The 19,831-nt window shown below is 32.7% G+C and overlaps 1 protein-coding gene across 1 annotated transcript; it reads left to right on the forward strand.

Annotated features, from left to right (window-relative positions):
* Positions 1–17,933, forward strand: LOC148303236 (medium-chain acyl-CoA ligase ACSF2, mitochondrial-like). Its single transcript, XM_088270279.1, has 12 exons — positions 1–158; positions 3,299–3,476; positions 5,310–5,438; positions 7,334–7,554; positions 7,977–8,104; positions 8,988–9,094; positions 10,995–11,119; positions 13,157–13,346; positions 14,033–14,143; positions 15,123–15,265; positions 16,447–16,588; positions 17,444–17,933. The coding sequence occupies exons 1-12, from the start codon at positions 52–54 to the stop codon at positions 17,669–17,671; spliced, it is 1,809 nt and encodes a 602-aa protein (XP_088126405.1). The 5' UTR covers positions 1–51; the 3' UTR covers positions 17,672–17,933.
* Positions 17,934–19,831: the final 1,898 nt, after the last annotated feature.

Below are 19,831 nucleotides of genomic sequence, written 5' to 3' on the forward strand. Positions count from 1 at the left end.
GAGCACAATTTTTTTTTCCGGTGAACTGAAAACTTGACGGTGTATATTTTAATGTTTTTCGGTAAAAGTATTGGAGTATTGATAATGAAAAACATCTGTAAAGAGTTTACCATCTTAAGGAAATATACTGTATCCCAATGCATCGCTCATGTAAGAAGGTAGGACATTTTAAATTTAAGACCTTTTTTATACCTCGTAGGTACTAAAGAACCTAATATATTTAGTACCAAAACGTGGATAATTTTTTTTATTTATTTGTAGTAGTGAAATTAATATAATTATGTAATAAAAGTCAATTGTTTCAAGCAATTAAAGGTTTAAACATAATAATGGCTTTTTGTTCTTTAAACATAAAAAAATATTGTATCTTGAAACATTTTATAATGTTATATATCGAGTGTATAAAAAAAAACTTGGTATTTACATTTTAATGTAAAAAAACAAACAATTCGTAACGTCAATAAGTATGACAAAAAGAGTTGTTTCGATATCTGTAATCAAAATAGCTAAGCTTGCAACCCCTATTAAGAAATGATGATGTTACCGCGGAGTTGAATTATCCTGTTACTGACTCCTGTGAGTACTTTGACACACACGTAATTATGCAATGTGTTGCTAAAACATGATGCTTTATTTCGATAAGCGAATTTTGCATTTGAAAATGGTAAAGGAAATTATCAAGATTTCATATGTTTATAAATACAGACAGAATTTACAAAAATATTTTATACCATTTACAGCAGGGTTTCCTAACCTTATTTATACCATGCGGAATTTAATATTTAAGACCTTTTTTATACCTTAAAGTACATGAAGGAACCTAATAATTTTGTACGAAAACGTATATAAAAATTATTTATTTATTCTTAGAAGTTAAAATAATATACTTATGTAATAAAACTACATTGTTTCAACCAATTATATGTTTTAAACGTAATAATGTGTTTTTTTTACTTAAACATAAAAAAATATTGTATCTTGAGACATTTTATAATGCTTTATATCGGGTGTTTATAAAAAATACTATTTATATTTTAATTTAAAAAAAGATAGTATATGGTCAATGCCATATATCAACGTTTCAAAAATCTCCACACCCACTCCCCCATATCAAATTTTTATTTACCTTAAAATATTCTGAATAAAAAATTGCTTCAAATAAAAAATGCGCAAACACAATATATTAAAATAATTTAATTTTCTTAAATAAATAATATGTTTATACGAGTGTAATAATAATAATAAATTTGAATAATTTAAATAGCGCCATTTTCGTAAAATACTATGTACCTCAAGGGCGCTTTAAGGGAGTATATTATATAACATTGCTAAAAGAAAATAAGTGCGATCCTTGGGTTTGATGTGAGCTGCAAAGAGTTTTTATGTGGGGTACTAATTCGAAAAATGCATTTTTCGACAGTAATGTAACAAATATTAATGATTTTCGCATTAACCCCCCCCCCCCCCCCCAAGACATTCAAATTGCCCTCCGGTCGAGCGTACGCCCCACGTTGGGAAACACTGATTAAAAAACTAACTAACTAACTAACCATAACGCCGCTTCCCCGCGGGGGTAGGCAGAGAGAATAGAACGCCACACCACTCTGTCTTTGCAAACATTCTTCGCCTCTTCCACGTTCATGCATCTCCTCATACATACCCGCCGATTGTTACGACTCGTAACCTGACCACTTTCAAGTATTTTGCATACCTGATCGTGCCATATTTTTCTCGGTCTTCCTCTGCTCTTTTTTCCAGTTACATTAGCCTCATAAATTTGTTTTACCGTTCTTTCCTCACTCATTCGTTCTACATGTCCAAACCATCTCAACACACCTTTCTTAATTTTATCGATAATGCTTATCTCAGCTTTGCATTCCTTCCTTATTTCACTATTCGCACATCTATCATACATCGTTTTGTCGCACATTCTTCTGAGAGATCGCATTTTGACTGCATTCAACACTGATTAGAGTATGTTAAATCCGATATATTCCCCCCAATTGAAAATAGCCCATTACCGAATATTTCTATTGTGATTATATTATAAATGGGTAAGATTGACGTATCTATTCGAAAAGATTAAAATGAAATAATCACATATTATACAATCCATTCAAATGTCTACATGATTCATATAAATATCATAATCTTGGCATAGTTTTTCATAATAATAACTTTCGCGGTAGATATCATTTGTTAATCCAATCCCAAAATTACACAACTTACTTTTAATTTATTTTTACTTATTTGTCAAAAATAAAAATGTTTTACCAATTTATTTCTAACACCTTATAAAATATGCGTTACGAGAAGTTACAATAAACATATTTTATATTGTAGTGAAAAATACAGTTTCTTGTAATTTCCAGTTTTTTAGTACATTTTATACCAGTTGGCAGTTGCTAATCTGGCCCAGATTTCTGGGAACAAATGTCCACGTGAATTTTTAAAGGGAAATGATCTTTGTATGGGCCCATAAATATGGGTAATTCCACTCTCCTTATCATTCATCGTTGTGTAATACCACTTTAAAAAACACTGTTAATCCAATCCCAAAATTACACAACTTACTTTTAATTTATTTTTACTTATTTGTCAAAAATAAAAATGTTTTACCAATTTATTTCATTTTTATTTTAAAGGGAAATGATCTTTGTATGGGCCCATAAATATGGGTAATTCCACTCTCCTTATCATTCATCGTTGTGTAATACCACTTTAAAAAACACTGTTAATCCAATCCCAAAATTACACAACTTACTTTTAATTTATTTTTACTTATTTGTCAAAAATAAAAATGTTTTACCAATTTATTTCTAACACCTTATAAAATATGCGTTACGAGAAGTTACAATAAACATATTTTATATTGTAGTGAAAAATACAGTTTCTTGTAATTTCCAGAAACTGTATTTTTCATTAATAAGTTGTGTAATACCACTTTAAAAAACACTACTTCGTAACTACCGGTAAAAATATTTCCATTGTCATTCATTTGTCTTCTCTCTTTCTTTAAAATTTTAGTTTTGTATAAATATCAGACCAAAACAAGTTCACTTTAGCCTACATTTAACCTGATGATGGAATGATTATTCCAAAATCGGTAGTCAAGAAGTAGTGTTTTTTTAAGTGGTATTACACAAAGTGAACTGTGAATGATAAGGAGAGTGTTATATTACCATACCACAAAATTAACAATGCTTTTAATGAATAATTCCAGTCGTTGGACACATTTTTCATACTGCGCATTTCAAAATATGAATTATACTGACAGATATTAATTTTAAATTTTTAGGGCAAGTGGATCTGGAGAATGGAATCCAAGCTACTTGAATGTACTTGGTCGTAGGCCCCTGCAGTATGAGAATATGGGACAAAGTTTACAAAAGGCTGCTAATAAATGGCCACACAGACCTTTCGTGATATCACGTAGTGAAGGAATCTCTATGACTTACAGTCAAGTGCTCGAAGAGGTTTGTAATTTTTTTAAAGTTTATGATTTTTTTTTATTTCTACGCCAGCAATTTAATAAACATAAACAAGGTGGCACAAACGTTGTAACCCGATGTTACAATTTTTAGTTCTGTATTTGGAATGTGTTTATTTGATGTTTTTATTTTTTTTACAAAAAATTCGAAAAATGTCCGCCGCCAGAATAGATAACAATAAGAGCCAGATTTATGGTATTTTCCTTCACTCTTTCCAGAACTTCCAGCGATAGGTTCTCGCATTCTTGACGGATATTCTCTTCGAGGGCTTCAAGAGTCTAAAGCATTTTGACATTGACATGTGACTTCTACCCATTCTATCATTTTCTCGGCTTAGTGAAAAAAAAATCAAATAAACACAATCCAAGTACAGAACATAAATTTTTCATCCATAAAAAATTACAGCCAATAAGCAACGGGTCACTTTTGTGTCATCTTGTACATGCGTATGATGTGCCGGTAATCGTTTCATTTTTTTTACACTTTATGATGTATGATTTAGTTTACAGTTTAAGATGTATGAATTTTAGTATGTAACGATACTGTACATAAATTTAGTTTCTTCTAGGCACTGACGATGTTTTTTATAGGACTTTTTAAGCATTTTATTTTCACTAAAGAAAAGGGTCTAGGCTGTCAAGTCGTTAGCGTCAACTATAAACATAATTTCAACCAGATACAAATTGTGTCTCGAACGATCGCCTATATTGTCATTGGGTATAAAATCCCACGAAGAATCAATTATCTCTAGTAAAAAGATCGAAAACTGTGCATACTAGATCAGTCACTAGGTATTATTACTTATTTTGAGATTGCTGGCCGGGTCAGGAGACTAAAATCCAGTCCAGTCGATATCCAGTCGATTTGGTATAATGTATAATCAAATTTAACGATGATCTCGGGTTCGGTATAAGCAGATTGTGAAACTACTAACGTTTAAAGTGCAGATAATCATTTCGAAAGTCGATGTTTGTTTATATTTCGATGTTGCCAAACTTAGATCACTGCATAAAACTATTTTTTTCACCTAACATCCAAGTGACTGAAATCTAGCTACGTCTTATGCTACCGCTTATCATTGCCCTACTTAGGCTTTAACTTTATAAGTTTTATAACCTATTTCCTATTTGTGATTGGATTTACTCTTTGTGTTTAAAGTTGCTATAATTACGTGTAATTCATAAGTAAAAATTCTAGTCAAAAACACGCGTTGCATAAAACTTTACTACCTACATATTTGATATAGAGAGCACTGCATATTAATTTTTATTTCTAGCAACATCAATAACTAAAATAAGTGCCTATTAAATTTCGAATAATTTCTAAATCTAGCCGTTCATTTTTTCAAAGAAAAACGCGGTTCCATACAATTATTTAATTTTTGACAGAAATTTTGACAATTTGGGTTGTGATGTTTATAAAATAAGTATGTTTTAAAATTTGGGCTTTCAATATCAGACATTGGATATATATTTATAAAAATAATTTTAAATATAAAAAAAACATCTTTCAATGTTGTACATTGGATTTATATAGTGGATAAGGAAATGCAAGAATGGATTGTTAGAGATTGAAATACATAAGGTTTGAATTGTATTAATTGATTATGTTTTAACTTAAGAATATCTAATCGAAACAGACGTTGCGTTGCTCATATTTATACCCAAAAGTATTTTAATGTAAAATTGTTTTATATTTATCAAGTTAAATAACAATAACATCCAATTAATTTGGTTTACTTATTAGGTACCTTTACTATATATTTTTTGTGTAATTGGTTTTAAATTTGTACCATTTTGTAAAAGTAAATATTTCTAGGCTGATAAATTAGCAGCCGGGTTGATTGAAAGTGGATTACAAAAAGGCGATAAGCTTGGAATTTGCTCCCCAAACTCAGTAAGATGGCTCACTACCTTGTTTGCCTCTTCAAGAGCAGGACTTGTTGCGGTAATTTTTTATTTTATTTATTTATTTATTGGTATATACGCCTGAATGCCTTTTACATGCACAATCACAGCAATAAAATGCAACGTAAGTATACATATTAACCTTTAACCGCCCAGTGGTCCTTTGAGGGACCGCGGATTTGCATCGTTCAATGCCCACGGGTCCCATACAGGACCGGTGATTGTGATGAATTTCGCTATTGGATTACACTGGTTTATGACTATAGTATTCAAAATATGAATATTACCTTTTTTTGAGGTCAAGGGATCTTGCATCCCTTATGTCACTGCGACCATATTGAGTCTATTGTGACCTCCCTCTGTATCACAGCTCACTCCCAAGACCTACGTGAGTCATGTAACTCTAGACCTGTCTTGGTGGTAGGAGCTTCACCTTCTCGGAGTCCAGTAGCGGTTCTTCAAGGATGTGACTTCGTTTGCGAGCGAGTGCATCACAATTATAGAGAATGTGGATTGGCGTTTCGTTATCCTCCATACAAAATCTGCATACTGGGTCATGAAGTCCAATTTTTGTCATGTGTTTCCTCAGTCTGCAGTGTCCTGTCAAGGTCCTGGTTAGGATCCTTATTTGTTTTTTGCTAAGCTTTAGAGCGGCTGTCCAAACTTAAAACACAGTAAGGGACATTTTTTTTGTAGTAGGTTTTTTTTGCATTTTTGGACTAAGTAGAATCTACTTAGTGCAAAAATGCAATAAAAATGTACTACAAAAAAAATGTCCCTTACTGTGTTTTGAGTTTGGACAGCCGAGAGCTTCTGTGGTGAATTTCCGCAAGTACCCCACGATCAGTTCCTTTGCGTGTTTCATCCCTGAGCTGTTGGACCAGATCTCTTGGCTTTTGTCCATGGCTCAGTTTTATTTATTATATAATATTACCTTACGCCCAATATTACCTTACCTAAATAATGTCTTTGAGATACCGATCCATCATTTTATTTTTTGTTCCGGTAAATATTTTACTCCGGTAATATTAGTGTTTATACCTGCATTACAAGGTGGACTCTTGGGAGATGCGTTGTGTTTTATTAGGTGGACTGTAATAAAACAAAGCTGCTATACTACGGTAAATTATAAACAATCTTTTATTTTGATAATGCTTTTAATTTTACCTGAATAGGACGACTAATTTTAGAGATTTATTTATTTTTATAACAGCTACGCATGGTAGCAAGTCGCGCGAATATTTTTCAAAATAGTTTACAAAATATTTGGGCAGGTCGCTACCCTTATTGAACGCGGCGCATGAGCGTCTAAAGATTAAAGTACATAACATAATATAAAATATATACATATAAAGGTAAAAAGAGTAAACAAAGCATAGTAAGATTAATATGTATAAAGTGTTGAAAAAATTTCACGCAAAGTTATCGTAAGAATATTATATTCACATGTCGTTTGAATTTAGAGTCATCAGACATTGCTGTTTGAAATGAGTAATGTCAGTGTCGAATATATCTATATGATTTATAGTACTGTTTGCAAGAAATTGAATTCTACGCATGGGTAGATGCAAGCATTAGTTTGTTTTAGTCTGACAATAATGAAACAGTGAGTTTCCGCGCGTACTTCTATTACATACTCAATTGTTTATAAGTTGCAAGAGTTAAAAAACAATTTATTATAGAATTAAATAATTTAAATTTAAATAGTAGGTCGTTTAGTTTTCTTCTATTTTCTAAAGTTTGAATACTAAGATGGGATATTTAATTTTTTATAATTTATACATTCTACTAGAAATATATTTATAGAATTATATTCTATGGAGTTATAATCTAGTTGGCTTCTTACCAATGCTACATATAATATTTTCATTATTAATAAAGTCATTAATATAAGTCAGTAATTAGGATTTGAAAGGAGATAAAATCATCTTTCAGGTTCCGATAAATCCCGCTTACCAAGAAAAAGAGCTGGAGTTCTGCCTGAAGAAAGTTGGGGTCAAGGCCTTGGCAATATCATGCACATTCAAGAACCAGGATTACTATGAGATGATTCAGAATATTGCTCCGGAGATCGGCACATGTATTCCCGGGGAGCTGAACAGTGCTAGACTTCCAAGCGTAAAGTCAGTCATTACCTTGGATGATAAGAAATTAGAGTAAGGCTAATTTCTTATTAAACCACGGTCAAAATTTCTAACACACTTCTATTAATAAAAGAATTATATCATATTTATGTTCCCGTTCAGACAAAAGCCATTAAATACATTGAAACCACTATCTATCATTTTTAAAGGGACCTATTGAAATAAACTATGAATACGGGAAAACAATGAATGCGGGATTAAGAGGTCAAATCACAAGGAGATACGATTGAGGTACCTGAAGCGGAGGGCTGATCACCTTTCCTTCATGTGTTAACAATCGAGATAACACTGCGTTTATATGATGCAGTGCCCTATGCACCTTTGGGGTGCGGATAAGGATTTGAAGAACTGTGGTGTTAACCATTCATACAAAAATATATTTTTATACATTTAGAAAGAAATGTTGGTGAGGTTGATTAAGCTTATTTTTTCAGTGGAGTGCTCACATACAAGGAAGTTTTATCAAGAGGCAGTCCAACACTTGCGCAAACTATTTCCCCCATGCAAAACTCTATTCCATCAGATTCTGGATTCGTCATTTTGTTTACATCTGGTACTACAGGTAAGTCAATATCACACTTAAAATGGACAAGATAATTGACAATCACACCTTTATACAGTATACATTCTGGCCAGAATTTAAAAAATATATATATAAAAAACTTGTATTTGTATGCTAATACATACATACAGTCTGCAGATTTTGTATGGAGGATAAGAAACACCAAACCACATTCTGTATAACTGTGACGCACTCGCTCGCCAACGAAATCACATCCTTGGAGGGCCACTACTGGACTCCGAGAAGGTGAAGCTCTTACCACCAAGACAGGTCGTGAGCTACTTGACTCATGTAGGTCTTGAGAGTGAGCTATGATAGAGAGGGAGGTCACAATAGACCTATTATGGTCGCAGTGACATAAGGGATACAAGATCCCTTGACCTCATAATAATAAAAAAGAAAAAAAGTGCTAATATATAATTTTTTCTATATTTCTGCATTCACTTTATTACACAATTGCTAAACATCTACATGTTGAAGGTGCTAGAGTGAAAATGAAATTGTTACTGAATTGGCATTCTCAATTTGAATATCGTAGTCGTACAGGAGAAAGTGACTAGCTAACAAAACTTAAAATGTCCAGGAGGGCCATTTAAGTCACTTTTGCTTGGCAAGAAAACTAACATCAATACAGTCAGTCATTTTTAACAAGTCTATATATTACATATACTTCCAAGTTTAAAATCGCTTTGGGAATTTTCAGGGCAATATTAAGCTAGTAAGATATCAAATTGTCAATAATCGCGTTTTTGTAAAAAATGCACTTGGTCACTTTCTCTTGTATGACTACGATATCTTGTTTACATTGATAGTTTAAAAAAATGTTAAATCTAGGAAGTTTGTGTTGTTACTACTTATGGATAATTTATAAAATTACTTTTAGGGAAACCCAAGGCTGCTCTGCTCTCACACTTTACTTATGTAAATAACAGCTGGGAGTTTGGTTACAGGAATGAGTTTGGAGAAAAAGAACAGAAGATGTGTATACAGGTTACGTAAAAATATTTAAATTTTATTAATGAATTGATAGGTATCTGTTATTGTTAGGTACGTATCATACGTACGCTAATTTGAATATTTGTGGAGTTTGTGAATATAAGCAAAAGTGTCCATTTATTCAAATTTGCAATGGTCACAGCAAAGTACAAGTATTAAAGTTTTTTCTCTTTTAATTTAATAAAATGTGAAGATATCTATTTTGTCGACTACTTGGTGTAGGGTGTTGAATACATTCTTCTTCTTCGTGGATGATTACTTTGCTTCTTTCATGGTCTGTTTTCAACCGACTCTATCCTCCGCTTGTCTTTTCAAATCGGCATATCCACTGCAGCGCATGTCTGAGATAATTTGATCCATGTCGTCAAAGCGAGGTCGTCCTTTGTAGGTGGTACCTTCGTACATGCCCTCCGCAATGGTATGAAGTAGCCCTGGGAGTCTTATATTATGGCTTATCCATTTGCTCACTAATGAGTTACTTAATTTAGTAAGCATCTAGACTCCCCAGTCCTGCTTAATACCTCGTTATTCCCAACATGTTCTGACCGATGAATCTCCAACATGCCCCTATAGCACCACATCTCAAACGCCACCAGCCTTCCTTATTTTGCCTGTCCGATAGTCCACGTTTCGCTTCCATCCAACAGTATTAAATAACACTGGGCAACAATGATTTTGTAACTGAAATTTTGATGACTGTTTGGACTTAGTTAATCGTTCTTATTCTATATTATTCTTAAGTCTATATGGTGACAAGCTTGTATCACATCAAGTTTTGATGTTACAGTCATATTATTGTTTGTATGGAACCCATACGTTGAAACTGTAATAGTGGTTGGTATCTAGACATGTTTTTGTCTAAGGGATTTCAAAAAGTTTTGATAATTATGTAGTAAAAGTGGGAATATATTAAATTATTAATATTGAATAAGATTACATTATATGTTTACATACATTTTTACATAAATTGTAATCAGATAAACTTTAGTCAACATCAGAATTAAAAATTTGTTTTTAGTATTATTTTTTCTCTTGTCAGTTTCTCTTTGACTATATTAACAATATTTCAGGAATAGATTATAATCTATTCCTGAAATATTGTAGTAACAAATAGTGATCTTTCGGGTCATTGAATTGGGTGTTCTTGTAAATATTTCTGGTAATTGTTTATACCAGTGGTTCTTAACCTGTGCTCCGCGGAGCACTGGTGCTCCGCAGGCTTGTTACAAGTACTCCGATAAATTATTAAAACCAAGATTCAATGTTGGCAAATATCAAGAAGATGAACAATTAATTTATCTATCAACAGGTCATACTCTTAAAATAAAAGTCTCAGAATAAACTCGTGAATTTTGAATATTTGTTCAAGACAAATGAATACCCAGCTTTCTCCATAATGGCACTGAAAATTTTACTACAGTTTTCAACCTCATATTCGTGTAGGCTAGGTTTCTCGACATTAACCTATATTAAAATGAAAAAACGCGAAAGGCTTAGCAATTTGGATGAAGAAATGAGAGTAGCTATATCAAATATTAGACCTTATTTTGCTAAAATTTGTAAATGCCGACAAGCTCAGGTGTCGTATTTAATAATTTTTGCCGCAAAAAGTTTCATTGGAGTATTTACGTTTTCATGCATTTTTTTAAATTAATGTTATTTTTAAATTGTCTGTTATAAAAAAATGAGTTTTATTTTTAATCAAAGTTATCTTTATATGTTTTTTGAATCTTTAGTTTTGGTGTACCGCAAATTTTCCTTATGACCAAAAGTGCTCCCTGACTTCAAAATGGTTCATAACCACTGGTTTATACTATAGCTTGAACATATTTGTGAATTTAAATTATGATATTTATATTCTCATCTTGCAGATTTTATTTAAGTATTTTTACAGATCCCTTTGTTTCATGCATTTGGTCTTTTAACTGCTTCAGCAGCTCTTCAGTACGGAACTACTATTGTCATCCCAGCACAGACTTATAACATTATCAAAACTTTGCAAGCGATTGCAGAGGAAAAGTAAGTTTCCACATGGTTTACTTTTATGCTAGAGATTTTTATAAGACACTGAATCAGAAATGTGGGAATCAAGAAAAAATGCGAACAAATGGGTCATTATTTACTGGACAGAATGGCAACCAGGGCAGTAAAGTTTTAGAGTTGAACTAGGAAATGTGGATGATCAACCAACATGATGGGTAATGATATCGCCCATATTCCCGGAAAGGAATGGTTGAAAACAATCTGGAATGGTGTTGTATGTTAACACACTCCAAATATGAAACTAACATTAACAAACCATCACGCCGTTTCTCTGTAGGGGTAGGCAAAGAGAATACAACGCCGCACCACTCTGTCTTAGCAAACTTTCTTAGCTAAGCAGGATTGTGTACTGCAAGTTTAGCTTTCAGTAATAGGTTTTATTTGCTATAACTGATTTTAGTTCACCATTTATTCTGTTCTCAGCATTCACTCTCCTTTCTATATCTTTATCAATCTTTCTATCCCTAGAAAACATACTTCCCAAATATACAAAATCATTTACCTGTTCCATAATTTCCCCACTTACCAATATTTCACACTCAGATCTACATTTATCTCTTTCAAAAACCATAATTTGGGATTTACAAACTTTCATCGACAAATTACTTTCTTTGCACACCAATACCTGCAGGTCTTCTCTGCTGTTGGCCAGAAAAACAGCATTGTCAGCATAAAAAAGGGATCAGACAGTCAAATTATTCATTCTAGGTCCAACATTTAAACCTTTCGGTTCTTTCATGCAATTATCCATGTACAGATTAAACAGGTACGGCGACATTACACCCATTATCCCTGTTTAACACCTTTAGAGATGTTAAACCAGGATGAAAATGAACCACTTACCCTAATGCATGCAGTGCTTGGCTGTCCAAACTCAAAACACAGTAAGGGACTTTTTTTTTCTAGTACTTTTTTTTTGCATTTTTGGACTAAGTAGATTCTACTTAGTCAAAAAATTAAAAAAAAACCTCCCTTACTGTGTTTTAATTTTGGACAGCCGTGCTATCCTGGTACAAAGCCGCAATGCCTTGGATGAGTTAACTGTTTACTACATACTCAGATAATACCTTCCATAGTTTCGTTCTATCAACTTGGTCATATGCTTTTTGCAAATCCACAAATACGCAGATAAGCTCTTGGTTTTACCCAAAAACTTTTCCATTTTATTGTGTAAAGCAAAAATTTGTTCCGTACATCATCTCCCATTCATAAATCCACTCTGAACATCCCACACTTTGTCCTTCGTTATGGTTCTTACTCTTTCAATAAGGATTCGTCCTTACATCTTACCAACAGCACTCAATAGACTGATTGCCCCCACATTCCACCCGAGATCCCTTTCCCTTGTAAAGAGGCATTATGACTACCCTTCTCCTATTGACAGGAGTATAACTGTCCTCTAGAGGAGACAACGGTTTAAAGAACCATGTGAGAACGTCTTCTCCACCATTCTTGATGTATTCTGCACCAAAATTATCCAATCCCATCTCGCTTTCCGAATACTACTATAAAATAAAATAAAAATTAATGGAATATTTTTAGGCTTTACTCAAGTACCTACTGTACTTTTTATTATTATAACTATTCAGAAAAATCATACACTTTAAGTAAACTTAAGAGGTTTTTATATTATCAAGAACTCAACAAATTATTCTAACCCGGGCAGTATTAAATAAAAACTATGTTGGCCCATCCGTTAAAACAAGTTTTGCGCAAAAAACTTTTTCATTCCTTGCGCCAAAGATATTTAATTTGCTGCCCTAAACCATTAACAATTCCAGTAGTGATCAGGTCTTTAAAAACAGTGTCCTTCGATGGTTGCTTCGCATTGGAAGGGACAAGGTAGAAAGTGATTTAATTAAAGTCCAGGTGTAATTATTTTATTGTAAAACCTTTATGCTGTAAATTATTATTGTATCTCTTGTATGTAATGTATAAAATGTAATAATAATAAAAAACAAACAAATAATAATAATTATTATACAAATCCTTAATGCTTTTATTTATATTTAGGTGTTCGGTATTGACCGGTACTCCAACAATGTATGTGGATTTGGTGAACTACCAACGTAGTAAAGGAGGGTCGGTCGGCAGCAGGGATGGACCCATACAGGGAGTGGAGACAGCCATCACAGGGGGAGCTCCGTGCTCTAGGCATCTAGGGGAACAAATCACGGACTATCTCAGAGTGAAATCTCTCAAGGTATATTAAATATTAGGCTATTATCCTTGGCTCTACCCGACCGAGTTTCTCCAGGGTATGCTTGGCTACAATAGTTTAGAGATTAGAAGGAATGTGTATTTGATTACGCATTTTTATAGATTGTTGCGCGTTATGATCGATAATCCTGAAATTATCCGTAAGATTGGCCTGTATGTTCCCGATAGTTACCTAAGACAGCGTCGACATAGATTGTTTCACATTCCTATACACAAGACCAACCTGCCGATGGTTATGCCTGTAAGAAAAGCTACCGCTATGTTGAACAATTTCTCATTGGATATTGATCAGTTCCATGTGTCTGAAGGAGTTTTCCGAAGCGGGATTCTTCTACACCTTTAGCAGTTTATGTTCATTGAAAATAAATAAATGGAATTGAATTTAATTAAATACACTACGGAAGAGGACGATATTCATAAGACGATAAGAGGTTTCCTTTAGAAAAAAACGTGACTTATACTGATACACCTCTGATCTGATACTGAGTTTGTAATGTGTATGTTAACTATAAAATAAATAAATTGAAATTGAATTGGAAAAATTGAAAATAAACTCGCCAACTAAGAAATTTTTTGTTATACGGTTAATATTTCAAACAATTAAGTCACTCATTTTATAAGTCTACACCTATATCACCTTTATTGATTTATTTCATTAACACTTTTCAGTCAGTATACGGGATGACAGAAGTTTGTGTAGCTTTCTCATCTGGTCCAGGAGATGATGTTCTCAAAGCAACTGATACAGTTGGAAGACTTTATGGACATTGTGAAGCTAAAGTAAGTACCAATCCTCAATTTCTATACCAAAATGGCACCCCTCAATAAATGAGTAAGATTACTGCACCTTATTTTGGAATGATGTATAGTAGGATTGTACTTTCGGTCATATTTATTTAATTTTTTTTTTAGTAAAAATAGAGAAATATTTGTGTTTTTGTTATCTACACAAATATTTCAATTTCATACTATTACTGTGAGCCTAACAATAATAATTATAAATCTTTATTCCAGCTTGACTAAGTGGTGGGCGCAATACTTAGTCAGCCATATATGTTTTACAACATTTTTTTATAAAATTAAATTAAGATAATAAACAAATAAAAATAATGAAAAGAAACCAAAAATGGTTTCGCCACAGTATGAAACTAAACTAAAAAAAAAACAAACAAACTGAAAGCTCGAAAGACCTTTGTAGTATGAATATGTCTACGAAAATAAAGGATATGCAAAACTCACACACAGTTTTATTAGGTACCGCTATGGTAGACATCCTTTGTAGTAATGGCACCACCAGACCTGCACGCCTTCTCATTGATATGGGTTCTCAAAATCTAGCGGCATTATTAGAAATAGGTATCAAATTGTGGTAGAGTTGGTTCGAACCGAAAAACTCTGACTTAAGAGTCGGCGACACTAACCACTGGACCACAACCCATAACTTTATAATTATAATAATAATAAAACCCTTATCCGAACCCCAATGGTGCATAGGGCACTGCATCATATAAACGCAGTGTTATCTTGATCGTTTACGCATGAAGGAAAGGTGATCAGCCCTCCGCTTCAGGTACCAGTCCAGGGTAATATTGAATAAATATAACAGTGAAAAAATCACTTATACATATTTATTTTACCCCCCTTAGGAATCGAACCCGGGACCTACAGAACGGTAGCCGAGCGTGCTGACCATTACACTACGGAGGCGGACAAAAATATAATTATAATTGAACTAAAAATAATTATACTTTGTTATTAGATAATAGACGAGAAGGGTGATATTGTTCCAATGGGTATTCCTGGAGAGTTGTGTGTTAGGGGTTACTCCATCATGCAGGAATATGTCGCCGACCCTCAAAAAACGGCTGAAATGATTACCCCTGACAAGTGGATAAAGACTGGGTAAGTTGAGCCAACTATTTGATACTGCTATGTGGATAAATGTGAATTGGCTAATCTCAAATCATCACACTAGCGACATCTCTTGCCATCACATTGAAATAATTTGGTTTGTTGCTAAGATAAGTGAGTAACACGAGGACATTCATTGCTTTTTGATGGAATAGGATAGAGATATCGCTTACTCCTTTCAAGAACGTCATAAATCAAAAATTGTCAATTTTCAGTTGTGCATGTTTTCAGAATGCCCAGAGAATGTACTATATCCTAGCAAAAGCTGCATATTTTGAACTTAATATTTACCCACTACAGGGCAGAAAGTGTTGTTTTTGCATTTTGAAGAAAATGTGTTGCTTAATTATTTTTTCTAATGTACTAAATATTTTTCAAATGGAGATAAAACATTCAGGTTTTACATAAAATCTGTTGCACAGTAAATAGTTCAAGAAGTGGCTTGATATTTATTTTTAATACATTTTATTATATTCTTAAACTTTAAAAACGATCTTCTGAAAAATCCAGTTTTTCGATTTATGACGTTGTTGAAAGGAGTGAGCGATATGTCACTTAATTATTTATATGGCACAAAAATATTTATACATTGTTATATATTGTAAAATAATGTGTCAGATGAGAAGGTATGCGTAAGACTGAGACAATCAATGGTTTGTAAGTGCAAGTGCATGGGAGTGGGAGAAAGAGCGATTCGTAATTAAACAAATGTAAAACCCATGAGATTCTCCATATACATACATAGGTGTGTTAGACCTGTTGTGTGGCATGGACACATGGTCTCCTGTGCCATACTTGATTTTTTTTAAGTACTAAGTTTTACATTAAAAATTGGCATATTATCAATATGTACACAATGTTTGAAATTATGTAGTACAATTTTTAATTAAAAATTTTACGCAAAAAAATTACAAAGGAATTGAGTAAATAAAATGTGATTAATAATAAGTGGTACAAATAACTCTTTTATTATAAAAATAAATTTAATATATTTTTATCTGTAACTTAAAATTTAATTTAATTTTAATATTAATATTTTGTGACTCCTTCACTAAATATGTTTTTTTTTTGGTGAACAAAAGTTTGATACAAAAAAGAATGTCATTTAGCTGCATTCTCAACTCGAATTAACATAATCTTATCAATTACTTAGCTATTTGATTTGATTACAGGGACCAATTTGTATTACATAACGATGAATATGGTACAATATCAGGTCGTTTAAAGGATATAATCATAAGAGGAGGAGAGAACATATTCCCTAAGGAAATTGAGGATTTTCTTAATACGCATCCTGATATAATAGAAACACACGTAAGTATAAATAGCATATACACACCACATGATATTGTGTAGTCAGACACCTTCTACCATATAATAGGGGCTGATGATACAATTCCGTGCTGAAGTATGAGCATATGGCCTCAAAGGCTAGACTTTCCACTCAACTCTTTACCACTCAACAAGGTAAGATAAACTATATCTCTGGTATACTGCGAAAAGTGGCTAAGTCCAATCTGTGTAAGTTTGACATTAGGTCATTGAAATGGCTAAGAATTTCTTAGTCTTTGTATTGGGTCACTTTACTGTATAGTTTGGCAATATTCACTTTATATACAGCCAGAAAGGATACAGAAAAGCAAGGAGAGAATTCAGAGAAAACAGCGATTAAGTGCTACGGTGGAACCACTGTCTCATGTTTTGAGCCAGGATATAGCTTCTTCCTATGGCGCATTTACCTGCCATTTTATTATTCGGTTAAACAGTCTTATTTAAAGTGTACTCTGGTTAATTGATAGATAATAAATTAAATGAACTTGTAAGTTCTCATAATGTTAAACATATGTGTTAATTTATGTGAAAGTCATGTAATTTTAGATAATACTATATTATCTGATGTAGATCCCTATACAGCGAGATGCAGATGAGTGAGTACCAAAGAAGAAGCAGTAGATAATCTTTTAAGTTAAAGTATAAATATTATAAATATATGTAATTGTAATTAAGTAATAAAATAATCATTAATAAAATGGGAATAGTAAATAGTTAACATACAACTCTGAAAATGTCTGTGAGTCAATCACTTTTATCAAAATTCATACTGCCGATGAAGCAATATGTATCTCAATTATAAATTGAGTCTGTGGTATAGTCTCGTTTTGGTTTCAGGTATTTGGAGTTAAGGACGACCGCCTCGGGGAAGAGATCTGCGCCAGTGTGAGATTAAGGGAAGGAGCTAACTTCGAATACAAGAATTTGAAAAACTTCTGCCAGGGAACCATAGCAAACTTCAAGGTTCCTCGACATTTGAAGATTGTTGACAAATTTCCCGTGACTCCGAGTGGAAAAATACAAAAATTCAAATTAAAAGAAATGGTTGAAAGCGGAAAGCTTTAGCGAAATTAATATTTAATACCAAGGGTTGTATTTATACTTGCCTATTTATCTCTTTATAGTCTCATTCTTCCTACCAATCTTCACTTGCCAATTACATACATAACTTTTAGACTTGCGAGTAGTCTTCAGTAGTCCAGTGTAATATTAAATAAATCTTATAGTGATGAATTTCACTTCTATTTTTATGATCCCTGGGGAATCGACCTCGGGACCTCGTTCATGATAGCCAAATGTGGTACTATACGATTAGAAACAAATAAAAGGGGAAGAAAAATGAACACATTTTATTTATTAAGATGAAATATTTATTGATATATGTATTTTTTATTATATAATGCAATTTACAATACATTTATAGTTTTTAGCTCAAAAAATACTTACTATATATTACTCTGTACTCTCATTTATTCAAACTTGTTAATTTTTTAATACTTAGTTTTGACATTCACCATATTTTTACATTTACATAGTACAAAACTTTTTTTTAACCCTTAATAACTAAACATTCATCTGGCGGACTACGCTATTAAAAACGTGAAACATAATCAATATAATAAGTATTCATTAAAAATAGAAACTGGTTACATGGCACTTTAGTTTGGTTTATTAGAAATGAATGTAAGAGACATTTAACAATAAATCACTATTCCGCACAGCTACTACATATGTCAATATTGTGCGACCCACAAATGGCATTGTATTTACAAATATAGTTTAGTTATCTAGGGTTAAAGTACAGTGGAAGTGAAAAAGTTTTTTTTTTTCAAAAGACATTTCGCATAACGAGTTAAAGAGAAAGGGCAAGTCTCTTTCACGACATTCACTTGTGAGCCGGGACTTCCATGCCAGTCAAAACAAAGAATGTTTCGCTTAACGAATAAGATTCAGGAATGAATTATGATCGTTATGAGAGGTTCCACTGTATGTTTGTTTGTAATATCCATAAAGCTAAATGTTTGATTTTAACTAAACACTTTTATTTAATAGCAGACTCGATATAATTTAAAGAAAATCAAAATAAAAGTAATTAATAAAAAAAAATTGTTTGTGTAAATATACTCGTAAAATGTACTGTACTGTAGTTTAAAATGAATATATGCGTGAACAATACTGAAAGTCTTTTCACTTGTAAAAAAGAAGTATAAATTATTGCATAACTTTCCTTTGTAGAAACTCTGCTTTTACTCCCTTGCATGTATAGTATAGGTTTATACAAATATATTTTGGAGTACGAGAAGTATTTTGATTACTGGTTTGTTCTTTCAAAGTAAGTTCTCACTTTTACGATTAATAAAAAAAAACAAAATGGAATTATAAAATTAGATTTCTATCAGATTCACAAATGGTTTCATGTATTCCAAGAGAGTGCTATCCCTTTTGGATTTGTCAACATTTACATTAGCATTTACGTTAGCATTTTCATCAGTATGATCGTAATGAACGGAATTTCCTTCCAAATTCAATCCCAACGACATGGAACTGCTCTTTTTCTGAAGTTGGTAAACTTTGACCGAAGGTGAATTGAAAGTTACATCCGAGTCGAGTGATTGGTCAGACCTCAAATTGCCGGTGGATCCAAACTTTGGGTTGAGTGAATTCTTTGCAATATCCCATCTCTTTCTGCGAGTGGTGGAGCACGGAGACTTCTCATTGTAACTGGCTGTACTCAGCATAGACTGACACATGGAGTTTGGCGGAAGTGTTTTATTGAGGCGTTCAGGATGGCATTTAGCAAATTTCTTACATAGCAATTTGTATTTTAGTTGTTCGATCTGCATTGACATTTGTTTGTTCTCTGCCAATTCGAGTTTATACTTTTCCTCTAGTTGATTCCGTTCCATGATATGCAACCTGGAATTTGAAAATATTTGTAATAGCATGGCAAAATATATTTTACCATCAGAAATTCAAAAAACCATCATGAAAAATAAAATTATAGTTATAAAAAAAATCCATACAGAGTTTTGTATTGCTTAATATACATATATTTTCCAAATAAGATATTTGACTACCATAGACATATTGGTCCTGCGCTACAGATTACTGGATCTGGGAGCGGAGTGTAGAGATGGAGTAAATGAAGGAGCTTAAGGTGAAGGACATCACTGCCACATAGGAAGGAAAATGGAATAGAAACAGTAAATAGGAAGAGAATAGCAG

This window comes from Brachycentrus maculatus, unplaced genomic scaffold (assembly GCF_059751285.1).
Source record: "Brachycentrus maculatus isolate JH-2025_06_01 unplaced genomic scaffold, ASM5975128v1 h1tg000378l, whole genome shotgun sequence".
Classification (NCBI taxonomy): Eukaryota; Metazoa; Arthropoda; class Insecta; order Trichoptera; family Brachycentridae; genus Brachycentrus; species Brachycentrus maculatus.

Coding starts and splice junctions, on each gene's coding strand:
- LOC148303236 (XM_088270279.1), top strand. CDS start 52: ATGTTTTTCGGTAAAAGTATTGGAGTATTGATAATGAAAAACATCTGT. Junction 13,347..14,032: donor TCAGAGTGAAATCTCTCAAG/GTATATTAAATA, acceptor AACACTTTTCAG/TCAGTATACGGGATGACAGA. Junction 16,589..17,443: donor CTGATATAATAGAAACACAC/GTAAGTATAAAT, acceptor TTTTGGTTTCAG/GTATTTGGAGTTAAGGACGA.